Source organism: Eptatretus burgeri, chromosome 3, assembly GCF_056783735.1.
Source record: "Eptatretus burgeri isolate ZD-2024b chromosome 3, Ebu_testis_v1, whole genome shotgun sequence".
NCBI classification, from domain to species: domain Eukaryota; kingdom Metazoa; phylum Chordata; class Myxini; order Myxiniformes; family Myxinidae; genus Eptatretus; species Eptatretus burgeri.
The window spans coordinates 77920847-77941499 of NC_140963.1; the positions used below are offsets into that span (position 1 = coordinate 77920847).

The 20653-nt window shown below is 42.6% G+C and overlaps 1 protein-coding gene and 1 pseudogene across 12 annotated transcripts in view; one reads left to right on the forward strand and one right to left on the reverse strand.

The window, feature by feature from the left end:
• LOC147030249 (histone deacetylase 4-like) overlaps window positions 1–20653 on the reverse strand; it is a 168574-nt gene that overhangs the window by 15081 nt on the left and 132840 nt on the right. For 10 of the 12 annotated variants that reach the window (XR_015056277.1, XM_085874116.1, XM_085874119.1 and 7 more), the window contains 6 exons: window positions 15350–15396; window positions 14715–14822; window positions 14411–14466; window positions 14069–14156; window positions 13569–13688; window positions 6556–6653 (listed from right to left, as the gene is read on the reverse strand). Coding sequence is in view for 9 of the 12 variants with exons in the window: in XM_085874116.1 (XP_085730242.1) it covers window positions 6556–6653; window positions 13569–13688; window positions 14069–14156; window positions 14411–14466; window positions 14715–14822; window positions 15350–15396 (517 nt within the window). In the remaining 3 variants the exon portion in view is untranslated. The remainder of the gene's footprint in view (window positions 1–6555; window positions 6654–13568; window positions 13689–14068; window positions 14157–14410; window positions 14467–14714; window positions 14823–15349; window positions 15397–20653) is intronic. The other 2 variants (XR_015056279.1, XR_015056278.1) reach the window with 1 other exon arrangement.
• LOC147030250 (uncharacterized) lies at window positions 6648–7530 on the forward strand (annotated as a pseudogene).

Consider the following 20653-nt stretch of genomic DNA (forward strand, 5'->3'; position numbering starts at 1 on the left):
TTACCCCCGTGTGGGGGTGACGGTCATCTATCTATAATTCCAGCAATCTCTGTGTGTGTGTCTGTCTGTCTGTCTGCGACCGCCGTTTCTCGACGACCGCCGGTCCGATCTGATTGAAACTTGCCAGGAATATTGCCGGGGCCCCGCAGATGTGCCTTTTCGAGGTTTGATGTCAATTGGACGAGCTGTTCCCAAGTTACGGCCATTTTATTGCTTTTTTCAGTGTTGAAAAGGTGTATATATGGCAGCTGAAGTGTCGTTCCACCTTATCACCTTATCATGCCATTTTTTCTCAGAATAATGATAACAGCATTTTAATAATAATAATAAAAATAATAATAATAGCACAATAATTGGCAGTACACAATAATAGCACGATAATTGAATAAAAAGAATAACGTGATACAATGACCAATGTCTGTCAACCAATAACGACCTATATATTGTCCGTCAATCAGACAGGTCATGGTGCTATGACGTCACGAATGATGTCACAATGCTTCCTCTTCGGATTGAAACTTGCCAGGAATATTGCTGGGGCCCCGTGGATGTGCCTTTGAGGTTTGATATCAATCGAACAAGCGGTTCCCAAGTTACGGCCATTTATCTGTCGACCAATGACAAGACACGGTGCTATGACGTCACGAATGACGTCACAATTAATGTTTATTTATTTATTTTTGCACGATTGACGGTCCGATCTGATTGAAACTTGCCAGGAATATTGCTGGGGACCCGCGGATGTGCCTTTTCAAGGTTTGATATTAATTGGATAAGCAGTTCCCAAGTTACGGCCATTTATCTGTCGACCAATGACAAGACACGGTGCTCTGACATCACGACTGACGTCACAATTAATGTTTATTTATTTATTATTATTAATTTTTTTTGCATGATTGACAGTCCGATCTGATTGAAACTTGCCAGGAATATTGCTGGGGACCCGCGGATGTGCCTTTTCGAGGTTTGATATTAATCGGACGAGCGGTTCCCAAGTTACGGCCATTTATCTGTCGACCAATATCTGCGAGAGAGGGGGAAGGGAGAGGGGGGGATGAGAGTGGGGGTGAGAGAGAGGAGGGAGAGAGGAAGGGCGAGACTAGGGGGGAGAGAGGGGGGCAAGAGAGGGGGAGAGAGGGGCGTGGGAGTGGGGATGAGAGAGAAAGCGAGAGAGGGGGACGGGAGAGGTGGTGTGAGGGGGGTGTGAGTGGGGGCGAGAGAGAAGGGCGAGAGAGAGGGGCGAGAGAGGAGGGGGAGAGAGGAGGGGCGAGAGAGGGAGGGGGAGAGAGAGGGGGAGAGAGAGGGGGAATAGAGGAGGGGTGAGAGGGGAGGGAGAGAGAGGTGAGAGAGAGGGGCGTCAATTCAAGAGAGGGGGAGAGAGGAGGGGCGAGAGAGGGGGGTGAGAGTGGGGGCGAGAGAGAGGGGCGAGAGAGGAGGGGGTGAGAGGAGGGGCGAGACTAGGGGGGGGGTGAGAGAGAGGGGGCGTCAATTCTTCTTCATTTGATATGACGTCACAATTGACGCTGGGGACCTGAGTATGTTTCCCAAGTTATGGCCATTTATGATACGGTTGGTCCGATCTAATTGAAATAATGCCCCAATCCAGTCGCCGTTTACGCACCGACGGGCCCGCCCCTACTAGTCTCTATAATACCATAAGTTCTCAATATTCAGTTATGACCGAAGACTACTGCGCAGCTCGAACTGCGCAGTTTGGTTTAAGATGACTCGGCATCTTGGCACGCGCGCACAAAATTATATTTTGAAAATAAATGCCGACGTTTACATTTTGGGTTTTGAAACTTTTGCACCTTCAGCGGAAAATGTATAAATATAAGAGGCTAAAAATGTGTTTTATATTTATATTTCATTTCTCCTTCCTTCCTTCCTTCTTTGCGAATCGCATCAGCGTTTTTGGCCATCTTCCAGATCACATGACGATCAAATGGGAAGGAAATTCAAAAGTCTGTCCGGTTAGATACAAGATAATATTTTTTACAATCATAATCAATAAACAGTTGCCGAATATCTTGTAGAATGGCAGACGAGATAGGTTTTGAAAATGGCGATTTTTATAACTTACGTGACCTTGTGAACTTGACCCTGACCTTGAACCCGGACAAAAGTTATGTTGTTGTGCAACACTCATCGACCTCAACCCACATACTAAGTTTCATCAAGATCGGAAAGAAAAATTGTTGACGGACGGACGGACATTTGGTCCGGCTTTATTAGGTCATCTCGGCAGAGATGACCTAATAATGCAGGCCCCATGGGGAAGTTGAATGTGGGGGTTAGGGGATGGTGGGGATTTTGGGAAAGTGGGAGGGGTTAGTTGTGTTTGCTGTCTTGGGAACAGTGGGGGCATAGCATGTGGAACCCCAAGCACCTAGTGTTTATTTCTTTGTTGTTTTTTCATTACGAAAGTATTGTCATAGCCGTTTTAAAAAAAAACCTTTCGCCATTTTAACCATTTATTCGGAACCCCGGATCCTCAGCCTATAGATATGAATATTTATCTACGTGGCGCCCCGCTTGGTTTTATTCCCACTCCATGTACGTAATTAACATTACAGATAAAACTGCAATAAGTAATCAAGATTCAAAATGACGAGCCTCATCTACAATATTAACATCTCGTATAAAAATATTTCTGTACATACCATGATGCTGAGCCCTTTTTGAGTGCTGCAGGAACATCTCCAAATGATGTCGATTACCCATGGAATGGTGCAAATATCAGAGATTCATTTCAGGTACAAAATCTTTTTTTTTCTGCTTACTGAAACATAACTTCTTGTAAACAACCACTGGGAAGCAATCGAGACCAAGCTTGGCAGAGAGTAAAATATAAAATAAAATTAATATAAGCGCTCCCAACCACTGAACTCACAGTTGCAAAAAGTGAGTGATATTCCGTACCAAACTCCTTTTGCTTCTGCCTTTTTGTTCGCAATTATGCACGTTGCTCAATCGTTGTTCCTGGCACATTGCGACTTCTTTCAAAACAATGAATGGAGAATCAAAAATAGCCCGATAAACCACCTGACATTCAGACAACTGGGATCACGACTGTTCCATCATCCTCATCACAAAGTAAGCACACCAAACAGAATAAACTACAACAACAACAACAACAACAACAGAGGAAAGGAAATAATGCAGTGAGAAAGAACCAACTCGTCAGGTTCCTTGTGTCCATAATTTGACGTTCGTTGGAATTTTTCGGAGAGTAGCTAACCCCAACATTTTTGGAAAGCTTAAACAATACCAAAACAGAAAATCCATGTTTCACATTTTTTTTTTTCAATGCACATAATGTGGTCAAATAGATCGTTTTGGGGGAAAAACCCTTTTTTAGCAGCGTCTCGCGTAGCGAACGCTGCTCTAAGAGAGCTCGGCGTTGTTCTTCTTCTTGTGAAGACAAAACCTTTATATTAGGACTCGGCTCTTTTATATACAGTATCCGGATCTTCTTAAATACTAAGCACTTGTACACATCCTCGCATTGAGGGTGCCTTTTGAGAGCATCTATCATGAACTTTTAAATATATTCGGACATTTGCTTTAAAGTTTCGAAAAGTTCACGTTACTATTTAAAGATTATTCCATTTAATGTATTGTAATTTCGTAAATACATTATTTATTTCGTAAATACACTATATTTCGTAAATATGTAAATACACTATGACGGGTCTCGCTATTGGCTTAATCAAGCCACGTGACGAAATATCGGAAGTTGTTGTTTTTTTATTTTTTTAGCCGACAAAACCTTTAGGACGCTGCTCTTGGACACATTTGTCCTTGTTTTTTAATTTCAGCTCTGAAAATTCAAAATTAATCGCAAGCAAGCAACTGATGATGCATAATTGTTAACTTGAGGACAGTTCTTAATATAGAATACATATATCTGTATTTTGAGCAATGGTTGCCATGGAAACGGCTATCATTTTGTCAAATTACCATTTATTTAATGTATTGCTTTCAAATCTTAAAACAAGTAACGCATGAATATGGTGATCAGTGAAATGTTCTTAATATCAAATATGAGTTTGTAGCCAATTGGCATCACTGTCTCTAATATCACTCATCATTGCCATCGTCATCATCACGATCGTGGTCATGCCGTTCAATGTTTGAGTCCTCGTCATTCTCACATGAAGTGCTGCACATGCAAAGATCAGTGCATGTTAAGTTCTTGGCCCTGCAGGAACATCTCTGTGATGAACATTCTGTCTTGCACTGGCACCTTATCTCGATAATTGCCTTTGGTGCAGGGAGAATGTCTGTTGTTGTCGGTTTGAGTTGACCACTCGTGTCCTTGTGGAAGCCATTCTTTAATGGATCAAGAAATGTTTGCTGAGAAATTGCTGCTTGACCCCAAATGTATGCCTGGATATGTACCTGCATGATATGCTGCCTCAGAGCACTGACAGTTGGTGGTGACTTGTCATTCTCAGCCATGTTCTTACAGAAGAGATGCCACCGAAGTTCAGGGATGCTGGAAATATTGACACCACTTGGACAATAACCTGAATAGACAAATCTTACTAAAGTTGTGTATAGGTCCTCTGACAGTTGAGCATCCTTACAGAGCATAGCAAAGGCATCTACCATGTCGTCATCGGCCTTCAAGTAGCACTGGAACCACTTTGCCTCACCATGTCGAGCGAACCGCCCAGTATTATTGGCACCTGTGAATGCGTGGAAGGCTGGCAATGCCTGGGCTCTCTCCTCACCTAGGGCCTTCCAGATTGGCTCGATTTTGACAATGCTAGATGCCATTGAGATAGATGTGTGTCTTGGCAGGAGATGATAGTTTGCTATGGCAAGAACCAGAACATCCGTATCAGGTGAGAATATCGTCAGCTCAATATCTCCCGTGTGTTGCTGTGATGCAGCTATTGCTTGCTGGATCATCAACGTATCGGCCTCCTCATGGTTATTCGCCTCAAATTGGAGACCCCTGTTGCTCGACGTCGCCCAGATGCCGAAACGACCACCACCTTTGTTGAATCGCGGTTGTATTCTAGAGTTTTCTCTGCCAAGTACTCCGTCAGATCAGCTTTGGTTTGATCATCGGACAGAAATCGACTCATCGTGATGTGTTTGATACTGGTATCATCCTTGACCTGATATTGGACTGGTGCCTTTCCTCGACGTCGTTTGTCTCTGGTTGTGCTCTTGAGGGAATCTCGCTTGTATGTATCAAAAACAAGAATTACATGGTCGAAGCCTCTGGTCAGACCCATCACCCTATCATTGAAACAGTCACTGAGGTCCTTCACTGTCACGACCATTGCTGATTTCTTGGTCATTTTCTGGACAATGTGTGTGTGGACAATTTTCTGGACAATTCCATCCACGACTGCGACCTTCGTGCTAGTACTGCCATCAATTACAGCATCAGCGGGTGCTGGTTCCATGTGTGTGGCATCAAGCTCATCTTCTGGTAAAGACGGTTCCTTGTTGGCAAACTTCTCCAAGTTGTGGATTAGCTTCGACTTGTCGGTGCATGACAGTAAGCTACCGTTTGGTGCAAACAGGGCCCTCGGTGTCACAGTGAATTCAAAGTTGCCAATTGCATCCTTCTGGTCGACGTCCCTGCTGGATCTGGAGAGTACCATCAGTCTACCATACAAATCTTTAGTTTCTTTGAGATTGACTGTCTTGTCCCTGATCTTGATTGCTAGTGTTGTATTGCCAGACATATACATTCTGTTCTTCTCCTTCTTCACTGGCGCCCATAGGATGACATCACCATTGATCCGTTTAGCAACAAAATCTTCATAGAGATTCTGTCCCTTTTCATCAATGTTCAGTAACGTAACCTGAGGCGATGGCATGGCGTCACGACGTGGCGTCACCTATGTTCCCTACAAGATCACACTTACAATACATCAACCTACAAAAACTTAAAATCAAACGTTTTACTACTGAAGGTGCCGAAACCTTCTGATATTGAACAGACACACCAATGTTTCATTGCACAGATGGTCGTTTCCATGGCAACCAACTGTTCCAATACTTGAAAATCATAATACTTATGTGTAAGTTAGTCATGGTCACTATATTTAACAATTATTTAGGCCATCCGATGGAATATATAATTAAAAAAATATATATATATTAAAAAATGGCAATTCCACTCCAAAAATGCTGTTTCCATGGCAACCGACAGTCAAAATGCAACATTTTGTTATCTCATAAAATCCATTGTTAGCCATTTAACAGTAATCCATCATCAGTTGGTGATTTTGTTTTGTTTCAGATTTTTTAAAATTGGAATTAAAAAAAAAGCGGTTTTCACCCCAAAACGACCTTTCCAAAAGTTGAAAAAATGTGAAACATCATTTTTTTAAATTTAAATAGATTTTAAACGTCTCAAAAATATATAGGTTTTCCACTCTCCAAAAAATTCCAACGAAATTACACAAGGAACCTGACTAAACCAGAGAAGTGCAAAATTAAGAGGAGATGAAAAAAACCCTGTAGCCAGAAAGCGAACAGGTTTTCACACAGGTGAACTTCACAATGTTAGAGAGTTTGAGGTACCTGAAGGCAGCCAAGTATTCAGCATCACCCACAGGGGGCTCTAATCCTCCAGAAAAAGCCACGTTCACTGTGCATCCCTCACCAGGCCCTCCACCGGTCTGGAAACACAAACGCACACACCAGCAAATGTACACAAATGCAAACCAAACAACACACACACACACAAACACACACTCACACACACACACTCACACACACACACACACACACACACACACACACACACACACACACACACACACACAAACCATGCAGCATGCACACACCAGCAAATGTACACAAATGCAAACCAAACAAGACACACACACCACACAAACACACACACACACACACCATGCAACACAAACACACACAAACCATTCACCGTGCACGCGCACACACACACACACACACACACACACACACACACACACACACACACACAGTAACCATGCAACACACACACACACACACACACACACACACACACACACACACACACAGAAACCACACAAAAACACACACAAACAGAAACCATGCAGCGCACATGCACACACACACACACACACACACACACACACACACACACACACACACACACACACACACACACACACACACACACACACACAAACCATGCAAAACACCCACACACATACACACACACGAACCATGCAACACATATACACACAGACAGTAACCATGCAACACACACACACACACACACACACACACACACACACACACACACACACACACACACACACACAAACAGAAACCATGCAGCGCCCACGCACACACACAGTAACCATGCAACACACACACACACGCAGTAACCATGCAACACACACACAGTAACCATGCAACACACACACACACACACGCAGTAGCCATGCAACACACACACAGTAACCATGCAACACACACACACACAGTAACCATGCAACACACACAGTAACCATGCAACACACACACACACACACACACACACAGTAACCATGCAACACACGCACACACACACAGTAACCATGCAACGCACCCAACCAGAAGCCATGCGGCACACCTGACCAGAAACCATGCGGCACACACAACCAGAAATCATGCGGCGCACACAACCAGAAACCATGCGGCGCACCCAAACAGAAACCATGCGGCACACCCAACCGGAAACCATGCGGCACACCCAACCGGAAAACATGCGGCACACCCAACCGGAAACCATGCGGCACACCCAACGAGAAACCATGCGCCACACCCAACCAGAAACCATGCGGCACACCCAACCAGAAACCATGCAACACACACAAACAGAAACCATGCAACACACACAAACAGACACCATGCAACACACACAAACACAAACCATGCTAAGCGCGTAAACCCAAACCCCACAGCGTACCTCACACACAAACCCCACAACGTACCTCACCCACAAACCCCACAACGTACCTCACCCAAAACCCCACAACGTACCCTACCCAAAAACCCCACAACGTACCCCACCCACAAACCCCACAACGTACCTCACCCACAAACCCCACAACGTACCTCACCCACAAACCCCACAACGTACCTCACCCACAAACCCCACAACGTACCTCACCCACAAACCCCACAACGTACCTCACCCACAAACCCCACACTGGACCTCGCACACAAACCCCATAATGCCTGCACAAACACAAACAAGAACCATGGCAAATGCATAAACACAAACAAACCACACAATGTACCCAAACAAACCACACAATGTGTTCAAGCACAAACACAAACCACACAATGTGTTCAAGCACAAACACAAACCACACAATGTGTTCAACACAAACAAAACAAACTATGCAATTTGCCCAAACATTCAAACACATGGCAAAGCCCCATTGTTGTTTCATGGTCAGCAATGCCATGAATGTTACAATAAATGCTGATGTATTGACAAAACAAATCAAACTCCAAACAAAAGTGAGATTTGCCCTCTTGTTTACCTATTAACCTGGTCATAGTGAAAGCTGTACCGATTGAACGAGAGATTAGCTACGCTCTTAGTTGAGGTTTCCACCATTTATCCACTGTACCTCCCAGAACAGTGGATCCAACATATGAACAACTCAACCTATTAGAATTGTTTGCCACCAAAACATCATTCAATAGAATAGCATGAGAATCACCGTAATATCCCCTGAAAGCACAATCATTTAATGAAACCAAACCAACAACGATAAACACAAACTAGTTGTGAATTAAAAATGTAATGAATCTGCATGTGAATGAAGACTTCAAACATATTGGCTGGAGGGCTGACTTGACTCCACCCACAATTGTTGGGAAGAAAAATAATGCGTCCGCCGTGTTGGTTTTTCTGGTAAGCTTAAGATGTGTTTGGAAGTCTCATCTATCTATAATTCCAGCAATGTGTGTGTGTGTGTGTGTGTGTGTGTGTGTGTGTGTGTGTGTGTGTGTGTGTGTGTGTGTGTGTGTGTGTGTGTGTGTGTGTGTGTGTGTGTGTGTGTGTGTGTGTGTGTGTCCGCTGTTTCTCGACAACCACTGGTCCGATCTAATTGAAACTTACCAGGTATATTGCTGGGGACCTGAGGATGTGCCTTTTCAAGGTTTGATATTAATCGGACAAGTGCTTCCCAAATTATGGCTATTTATTTACCAAACCAATGACAAGACACGTTATTGCGTGGGCGTGGCCGATGGGGAAGGGAAGCTCAGCCACGTTCCCCATTACGGGTTACAACATACGGGCTTCCGGAGAGTGATGACTTCGTATATTCTAATAATTTCTCGATTTCTTATGCGCATTTATAGATAAACACAATGCCCCAAGTTATGATCGTTTTCATATTAGACGATGCATAAATTTCAGTAACATCAGAGTGCTGGTATGCTCCATACCAGGAAGTAAATTTTTTTTCTCTCTTCTCTTCTCTTTTTGTTTTTCCTTGCGACGACATTGCGAAAAGGTAAAATACTTTGGCGCTAATTGAATAATTGGCCATTAAAACCTAAATTGCGAATCATCGTAACTGTGATATGCGAACTTCCAGGCCACGCACGTACGGGCACGCGAGAGCGAAGAAACGGCCTGTGTGGTTGTTGTTTCTTGCTCGCGGTTGGATTATTTATTTATTTTTATTTATTTATTTTTTACGGCCACGTACTAGTATTCACAATTTGAATTATCCGAGCAGATATAACCACGATGTATTTACTGACGGAAATAATCAGGGTGGGGGGAGAGAAAAGGGAGAGAGAGGGGAAGGAGAGAGAGGGGAGGGAGAGGGAGGAGAGGGAGAGAGAGAAGGGAGGGAGAGAAGGGAGGGAGAAAGAGGAGGGAGAAAGAGGAGGGAGAAAGAGGAGGGAGAAAGAGGAGGGAGGAGAGGGAAAGGGAAGGGGGAGAGGGTGGAGAGAGGAGGGAGGAGGCAAAGAGGGGTGGGGGAGTGAGGATGGAGCTAGAAAGTGGGGGGGGGGGAGAGCAAGGATGGAAACATTTCTATACACTCTGGGAGGGGTGGGGGTGAGGAGGATTGGAGACAAAGGAGGGGGGGGAAGTGAGGAGTTGGTTTGGGAGGAGGTGAGTATGAGGGTATGGGGTTCTGGACTTGCATTTTGTTGGAGGAATCTGATTCATACATGCTGCACTCTGAGGAAGCTGTTTTAATTTAAAAACGAAACCATCAGTCCTAAACAGTACACTTAACAGAGGGGGAGAGTTGGGGAATGAGGGGGGGGGTAGGTGGGAGATTGAGGGAGAGAGGAGGAAAGAGAAGCATGGAGGGGGAGGAGGGAGAGAGAGAGGAAGAAGGGGAGGGGGAAAAGAGAGAGAGGGGAGGGAGGAGGGTGGGGGAGCTCGGAGTGGTAAGGAAGGGGGGAGCTCGGAAGGGGAAGAATGAGGAAGGGGGAGTCGGAGCGAGCAGAGGTGGTTTGAGAGGAGGTAAGCGTGAGGGGAGGGGTTCTCAACTTGCATGAGGGAGTGGGACTTGTGGAGAAGAGGGGGGGGGGAAAACAGGATTGAACAAAATGGGGTATGTTGAAACAGCACATCAATAAAGTACACGGAGACTGCCAGGAGATGTCCATTGGGTGGAGAGTGGAGGGGGTAAGGCCTAAGTCACATTTGCTCTACGGCTAGGATACGGCGGCCGTACCCTCCCTGAATTGACAGAAAAGTGCGGCGGCCGCAGAGTTTCTGAGGTGGCCTCAGGGTGGCCCTATGTCGTATGGCTATATTTTACAGGGCGTAGGGGTCGCCGTGGATTTATAACGCGGAGTTATAACTTTTTCATTTCTACGTTGGCCGTAGCAATTAGTCATGCCATAGCCGTGACGTAGATGTGTTCCATGTCGACTGTACGTAGGGCGTACGGTGGGCTTGCGTTATTTGTGCGACTGCCGTAGGCTCTTATCAATGAAAAATGAATTTTCCCAACCTCCAAAAAATTATGGCAGCCACACTATTTCCACGATCGCCGTATGGTGGCCTTGCGGTCTGTGTGACTACCTGCGGGCAACGCAGGGTCGACGCACGGTTCCCCTACGCCCGCCGTGCATCCTACGTACGGCCTCCGTGGCAGTCTGCGTTGACCGTGCGTCCACCGTGCGCTACCGCTAGAGGTCGAAGTATCGGTGTTTGCCTATACAGTGGTGCCCCCAGAATCCGAATTTAATTCGTTCCAGGAGGCTGTTCTGATTGCAAAAAGTTCGAATTCCAAAACTATTTTCCCAATAAGAAATAATGGAAAGTGAATTAATCCGTTCCTGGACCCCAAGAAAACCCACTTTCAACTGAAATTACCCATGTTTAAGGTAAAATAAGATGAGTAAATGACCTTCGGTGGCGGTGTATTGTATGTAAACTGGTACAATCACCACATCCAAAGGTCCACACAGGCTCATGCTCCGGTAGGCCCTGCAGTTCTGCATCATCTTCCAGTGACCATCAACGAGCACAAGGTCAATCTCCTTTGACACACCGCCAGCGTTGGAATAGCAAGTCCAGCGATGAGCTTGTGGGCGTTGAAACCATGAACTGGCCACCCTAAGTCCACGACTTCTTGCAAAGTCAAGGAACTTAGTGCTATTCTGGTTCACAGTTCCAGACCCACGTGGACTAACACGTCTCATCACCATCCCTATCAGTTCCAGTCGATGCAATGAAATCCCCCAAGATGACGAGAGTATTTCGCCTGGGGTACTGATCAACCAGAGACTCGAGCGTGACATCGAATGTTTCCTTCACGGTGAGCTCACTCGCCTCAGTCGGAGCATAAACAGAGACCAGGGAAATGACTCCCAAGGAGTGACGAATCCTTAGTCTCATAATACGCTCGTTGATCAATGTTGCCTCAATTATCATTGGAGTCAGCTTGTTGGACACAGCTATAGCAACTCCTTCGGCATGGTAACCCTCAGAGTGACCATAGCAATAGTCGGTGTAACCACTCGCCATGATCCCACCACTATCCGGTCTCCAAACCTCAGAGAGTGCTGCAATACCTATGGTTCAAACTCTTGAGCTCAGATGATAACAGAGACAGGAAATTCCAGGCACCCCACCCGAAGGGACCGACTCTCAGGTTAACACAAGGAGATCACCGTCTGGTGGATGACACCTCAGCACCACTCGGCCACACACCACTGCAATCTGGCCCTTTTGGTTTACCCCATGGTTTTCCTCCCATCAAAGAATGGGGGTCCCGAAAGCTTTGCCCCAATCCTGTCATCGGTTGAGCTGCCCTGTGGAGGGTAGCAGCACAGGAGGTTCTCTCACGGAGTGGGTTTTCAGATTTCTTTACACTTGTGGGTTTTGCGGAATGAAGGGTTTTACGGTGGCCGGAGTGCAAATCCCGTCACCAACCTCCGAAAAAACAAAAAGTAACCCAACTGCAGGAGGACGTCCGCAAACACAGTTGGGCACTAGAAATGGATGGCCATTGGCTCACAAGGAGCTCCTCCTCCCTTTGACAGGTTTTGTTTTTAATCCTGCTGGGTGTCCATATCCAAACACTCCTCACCAGAAAAGCTGGTGAGGGAGACGGTTCAGTCGCCGACAATCCGACCATGAAACAGGTTCGTGCAGGTTTACATGGTACCTGCAAGCAAGTCACAGATCTCATCTGGCTTGACCTGAAATCTTGAAAAGGTAGTGACACAAGGGATATAAGTGGGAGTGGATGAAGGGATTGAGGGAAATGCACGATTTGGTTTCGTGGAAGTATGTGAAGGTGTAAAGAAGGCAGTAGGAAAAGGAGAATAAGTGGGAATGGATGAAGGCTTTCTGCCTTTGAGGGAAATAGGGAATGGGTAGGAGGGGAATGGGAGAAGGGGTGAGTAGGTTTGCAGGCTTTAGCTGCAATAGGCTATCTAGTAAACAAATAAACTCTGGCACTTGCAGATAATAATAATAAAGTGAATAATAAGGAGACGAATAACAAAAAATAATAACAAAAGTGAATAAGAAAAAATAAATTGGGATGCAGGTGATATGCAGGTGAAAGTGAAATAAAAAGTTGAAAGGATTCCAGATTTGCTGACACAATATCCCTCAACTTTCCCAATAAATGTTTGAAAAAAATGTTTTAATTGCAAAGTTTAAATGAAATAATTTAGAATTCTTTTGTTTGAGCCAATCACATAAAAGGTATTGCTTGCATCGTAAAAATAATAGTAATAAAAATAAAAATAATGTCTTTGTGCTGCTAACAATTCAGCCAAAGAATGTACATGCATGCACGAACGGACACTTGTCCGCACAAACGCATGATCACAAAAATGGACGGGCACATGGCCGCACAAACAAAAACGTGCCCATGCAAACGGAGACGTGCCCACGCGTTCATCTGTGTACATCAATATTTATATATTGCTCCATCGACATCAGTATTTATATATTATAGTATATTTATTTTTAATTGCTCATTCTTAAGCACACAGTTCACCATTTAGACTAAATAATTGAAATAAACAGAGATGTTTGTTCAGGAGGGGGATGAAAGACTATGAGCCCTGTTAGTGCACACGTGCGAACGCACCTCCTGTGGCGCTCCACTGCCTGGGAAGAAAGATCCATGGTCGTAACGGTGTAATGAGATATAAAGTACTCCTGGGTCCTCATAAAATGCCTCCTGCGTGCCGTTCCCATGATGGACGTCCTGACAAAAAGGAAAAAAAAATTGCACTTACGAAGAACCCACTGAGGTGGGAATCATTTGGGAAGCAACAGTTTCCCATAATACTCATCGACAATTATTACTTCATCACAAATACAAAACTGATTACCCAGCATGATTTTGAATGATGAATGCATAACTTTATAAAAGCATTTGTGTGTACAGCACTGTGCTTATATTAAGGTAATGCAAGCACAGTGCTGTACACACCTCCATAAATACACAAGTTTGTTTATTAGTCCTCCCTAAATATACAAGTTTGTGATTAATTGGTGAAAATAAGGCCAGCATGCTTCATGCATTTTAAAATAAAAACACAACCCGGAATGCATACAAGGAGCTGGCTTAAAGGCATTCATTACCAGATCTATGATGAGGATTTTCTTCACATTCATCTCAGCCTGCAGCAGCTTGGCTGCTATTGCCACAGAGTTAAAAAAGCAGAACCCCCTGCAAGACAAGGTGGAGCAATTAGCAGATAGAGAGAAGCATGTTCTCGCATGTCCACACTACCACCATTCACCCCTCCAAAGCTCCGGGGTCGATCACAAACGCACAAAAACCTTATAGTCACTGGCTGCTACTGAGGAATGAGCATTCAAATTGCACGTACATAGTGGCCCATTACCCATACAAAGACCGGACATTTTAGACGCAACAAATGGTGCCAAAATCAGGACCCAAGTTGGGTAACAAAGACTTACATCGCGGTCGATTTCTCTGCGTGATGGCCTGGAGGTCTTACAATCGCAAATCCATTCTGTATGCACAGCAATTAGCACATGGTTACAAAAGTCACCAATTTTGGTGTTAAAAGCTAAAGAGATCGATCAAGAAACGATCAAGGCTCAGAAGAAGAAGAAAAAACAGCAATATGGGTGCAAATGTTACTGATGTAAACAAAGCAGAAGTTAAAATGGTTGAGGACTACACCTTGAAGATGTAACGATGAGACATTCAAGTACAGAACCTATCCAGAGAACATAGAGGACCGCCCTGTGATCATACCCGGAGTCTGCCGGAGGCGACGTGGAAAGCGAGCGTGCTTACACATCCGGCAGCCATGCGGGCAGCGTTGCCAGACTGTGCAATGTTCCAGTAAGTGTCGCTGTCGATCTGGAATCACAGCATGATGGTCAGGAATGTCAGTTTATGCTGTTCTTCAACAGGCATCCAGAAAATGCTTCAAATTCTACTGTTTTAATCAGATATGATGCTGATGATGATGCCATAATCACTCAGTTGTCATGAAAATTGTGAAGATTAAAAAGGTTCATATCCTCGGGTAAGAAAAACAACTTCTTGGAACCTTTAACAGAAGGGTGTGCTGGTCCATTGGTTGACCACTATTTACAAAAAACACAAAAAACTATTCCAGGCCTTTAACATCCAGGTGAGAATGTAGACAATCAGCTTGACAATTCTATTCTATGGAATTATGTCTCAGTATTTTTAGTGTGGTGGTATTAAGGTAGCTTTCTTTGGAGTGAGCACATTTACAATGGTTGCTTTACTTGGCCTTTCGACATGGAAATGCAATAAGGTTCAACATCACTACTCAAAGAGATGCTGCTTTGTTAGTTATTATACCACAGGCCAAACAAAACAACACACATCCATTAATAGCACTTGGGTACCCTCACCCCAATTCCTCCACAGGGCAGCTTCAAGAACTGTGTGGGGTGCACATCTGAGAAGAAAGATTAAAAGAGATAAATCAAATGATATTCAAACTACACAGCAATGAATGGCATGCAGTCCTTTGGCAAAAAGACGGGACTAAAGCGTTAACTCGAAATTAAGGTTCACATCTTATCTCCAATAATAATAATAAAAATAATAATAATAATAATAGCAGTAAAAAAAACAAGCAAATATGCAACAGTAAACGGGTGGGGAATGGGGAGTAAATGAGCAGGTTTCTGCTCCTATGACTGCCAGGTTGACTGCCATACTATAACTGGTCTTGTTTCTTTTGAACCCCAACTCTAAGTGCCTACTCATCTCAGTTTGTTTTGTAAGCTCCTGGTGTGACTTCAGGTGTATAAGGTACTGTGATCTCAGGTGGTTCTGAGAAATTGCATGCAAAATATACATATTTATATATATATATATATATATATATATATATATATATATATATATATATATATATATATATATATATATATATATATATATATATATATATATATATATATATATATATATAGTGACTCATTCATCCATTTAAGGCTCATGGTCCCGAAGATGTAACCTTGTGTACTAGGTCATACCATGACCTGTTACAGATCATACCATTAACCTCAAAGAGCATCTATGGACTATAAATTTTACATTTACTTATTGACACTGTCAAGCCAAAAGGCCAACATCCATTCCACACCAAGAGTCATTCAGCATTCTGTTGCAGTAACAGCACAGGCAGAAATGCAGATTGTGGTTCTGGTGTGAAAAGTGCTTTGGTGCTTCTGGTAGAGCGCATACCTCCGCCAGGATCCGGATTCAGATCTTCACCAAAATTGAATCAATTTGTCCTTGTCACACACCCAAACTGTCCACCATGTTTTGTCCGAATCTGTCCACAACTTTTTGAGATATCGTGCTATATATCGTTTTGATCCTATCTCTCAATGGTGAAGAATCACTTTAAAAAAATTCTAGTATCCAGATCCAGATCTTCACCAAAATCAAATCAATTCATCCTTTTCACATATCCAACCGACCCAACAAATTTCATCCGAATCTGTCCACAACGTTTTGAGATTTCCTGCACACAAATAAGAAAAAGACGTTATGCAGAGCACGATACTTGCAAAATCCACCCCCCTCTCCAAAAGTTGCCATGGATACATAAAAGTGTCTATTTCATCAAGATTAAAATTGACAATCTTAATCCAAGCTCAGGTCAATTGGATGAAAGTTGATTATTTTTCAGATTGAAATTTATGATTTTAGAAGTTTGACTTTGAGTTGAACTTTGACCTTTTGACCTCCAAAAGAGTCGGTTTCCCAATCCAATAATGCAATATGCAAATCTTGTTCAAATTTCAAGTCAATTAGATGACAAATGCCGATTTTAGAAATTTGACCTCAAAATCAATAGGGTTCTCAGTTGAGACTACCTCTACAACTAGGTAAAGTTTCATGATGATCAGTTCTGAATTGTGACCTGTATGCGATTGACAAACAAACAAACAAGCAGTCATAGACTGGCACTTACGAAATCGTCAACTTGACCTCTGACCTTGTCTAATAAAAGCTGTCTCTAGAGAAGGTAGCGACGCAAAGCAGAAGTTTCTACGATGATTCTGTACCAAACCATCATAAATCGAATGTTTGACCTCACTGTGACCTTGACCTTTGACCGATTTTGACCAAAATCTAATCAGCACTAGCCATCACCCTCCTGAATCACCTGGTGTAATTTGACATTGGTAGCTTCTTCCGTTCTCGAGTTATTACTTTTTTGGATGTTTGACCTCATTGTAACCTTGACCTTTGACCGATTTTGACCAAAATCTAATCAGCGCTAGCCATCACCCTCCTGAATCACTTGGTGTAATTTGACATTGGTAGCTTCTTCTGTTCTTGAGTTATCGTGCCTACAAACAAACACGCAAAAACACACACACACACACACACACACACACACACACACACACACACACACACACACACACACACACACACACACACACACACACACACACACACACACACACACACACACACACACACACACACACACACACACACACACACACACACACACACACACACACACACACACACACACACACACACACACACACACACACGACGGAAGCCATCAATATACTTACGACATCTAAAGATTTCGTAAGTAAAAAAGACGTGCAGAGCACGATACTTGCAAAATCCACCCCCCCCTTTTCTCCAAAGTTTGCCATGGAAATGTCAAATTGTCCATTTCATCAAGATTAAAATTGACAATCTTAATCAAAGCTCAGGTCAATTGGATGAAAATTGATTATTTTTCAGACTTAAATTGAAGATTTCAGAAGTTTGACTTTGAGTTGACCTTTGACCTTTTGACCTCCAAAATCGTTGGTTTCCCAATCCAATGATGCAATATGCAAATCTTGTTCAAATTTCAAGTCAATTAGATGACAAATGACAATTTTAGAAATTTGACCTCAGGATGACCTTTGACCTCAAAATCAATAGACTTCAGTTGAGACTTCCTCTACAACTTAGTAAAGTTTCATGACGATCAGTTTTGAATTGTGACCTGTAGACGATTGATAGACAGACAGATAAACAGAACAAGCTGGTCGGTGACATGGGTGGTCGCTACATAATTGCATACTAGTCATACAGTTTTTGACGGATCGGGCTGAAAATTTTTGACAAAGAGGATGATTATAGTGCGCATAAAAGCGCGGAAGCTGATTTTTGATTTTCAAAAAAATTAATTTTTAAAGATTTTACAAAAATTTCAAAGTCCCATTGCTAGGCAACGGTGGCGTCCATGGTAACGGTGCTCAAAAGCATACAACTAGATCCTGGTATGAACCTACCTGTCAAGTTTCATCAAAATTGGTTGACTCCTCTGGCCTCTAGAGATGTCCATTATATACAAACATACAGACAGACGGAAAAACTGAAAATAAGAGTACTCTCGCGACCACCCAACAAGCCGGTAGGCGACATGGGTGGTCGCTATGTAATTGCATACTAGTCATACAGTTTTTGACGGATTGGGCTGAAATTTTTTGACAAAGAGGTTGATTATAGCGCGCATAAAAGCACGGAAGCCGATTTTTGATTTTCAAAAAAAAAAAATATAAATATTTTTCGGATTTTTTTCAAAATTTTCAAAGTCCCGTTGCTGGGCAACGGTGGCGTCCATAGCAACGGTGCTCAAAAGCATACAACTAGGTCCTGGTATGAACCTACCAGTCAAGTTTCATCAAAATTGGTTGACTCCTCTGGCCTCCAGAGCTGTCCATTACATACATACAGACAGACGGAAAACCTGAGAATAACGGTAGTCTAGCGACCACCCAATAACAAAATCGACTGACCAATATACTTGAAAAATCTTCGATTTAGCAAGTAACTAGAAGATATCGTGCAGGGCACGATGCACGCAAAAGCCATGAAACAAATTTGACCTCAAAAATAATTGGTTGGTTGAATTCAGTGACCTGAAATATAAATCCTCTTCAAATTTCAAGTCAATCAGATTAAAATTGAAGATTTTAGAAATCTTACCTAAGTTGTTGACCTTTGGCCTATGTTAACCTTTTGACCTCAAATATAATATGCTTCTTCCATATGACAAACTCTACCATGTGGTGAAGATTTGTGAAGATCGGTTTAAAATTGTGACCTGTAGGCGATTAACAGACAGACAAACAGACAGACAGACAGACAGACAAAATCGACTGACCAATATACTTCAAAAATCTTCGATTTTGCAAGTAACAAACTAGAAAGAGCAATCAGATATTGCAGACCCTCACCAGCACTTGTTTTGTGTGATGTATTTTGTTTGGTGTTTGTGTATTGGTGTGTTATGTAATTAATGAGACATAATTAGAACTGCCACTTTATAACTGCTCGCAGTGATGACCAGGTACCAAGACGTCCCGCTATGATCAGACACCTGACCCTGACCCATGACGTTTTTTTATTATTATTAAATTGAATTCAGAATGGGATTAAAATCAACTCAATTCAAATCAAATGGAAGACTAAATAGGTACAGTCCTGCATTGGAATATTCAGAAAGAACCCAAACAAGCAAAAAGCAAACATGACGTCATCAGGAGGAACCTGGATAGGATTCACATTTCAGCTGCTACTCCTCCACCCTCAAACAAATCCAGGCACAGCCAAGTAAGCGTTATTCAAATAATAATAATAATAATAATAATAATAATAATTTTTTTTTTTTAAAGAACCCAGATTAAAAAAAAAAATTCTGGTTGCCAGACCTTGTGTCCGATGAAGCTTAACTTTAAAAAATGTATTCACGATCACTACTACATCATAATTTTGAAGTTTCATGTCGATTGATTAATCTGTTCCAGAGAAAACATGATTTAATATTTTTCTTCAATCCAATATGGCTGCCAAACCATGTAAGCTATCAATAATTCCTTAACATAGGTGTACACCCATGGCTTGGGGGAACATTTGTGTGATGTTTCCTCTCGATCTGTCCAGCCATTCTGGAGAAGATTTTGTGAGTTTTAGGGTAAATCCAATATGGCTGTCAAACCATGTGACCAACGACATCATATGTGTGAAAGTTTTGTTCCTCATGGATAGGCGTTCATAAGTGTAAAGTTTCACCTCAATCTGTTCAGCCACTTCAGTGAAGAAGATTTTTGAAGGTTTAAAAAAAAAATTATATGTATATATATATATATATATATATATATATATATATATATATATATATATATATATATATATATATATATATATATATATATATATATATATATGTACACTGTACATGGCTGCTGAATCACGTGACCGATAACGTCATCAAATTTTTTTCTGTGGACCATTTTATCCCTTGAAGACCCTCAAAAATTTTCACACTGATCACATTTAGCGGTCTACATATGCAATTATGACGTCACAACGAAGGCACCAATGACGTCATAAAACAATCACATTCCCCATGAGGAGTACATGCCGTATGCTAAGTTTCTATTTTTTCCTTGCTGCAGTTTCAGAGATACAGAAATCCAAAGCTTTTCCATTTTTCCAACCTGGCTGCCAAACCACGTGACATATGATGTCATAATTCTCATTAAAACATTCTACATGAGTGCACTACATATAATATAGTCGCAAATACATGGTCGCACCTATGATGAAAATTTAGACTCAATCCGACAACCGGTTGCGGAGAAAAACACAAAAGTTCTGTGCGGACAAACAAG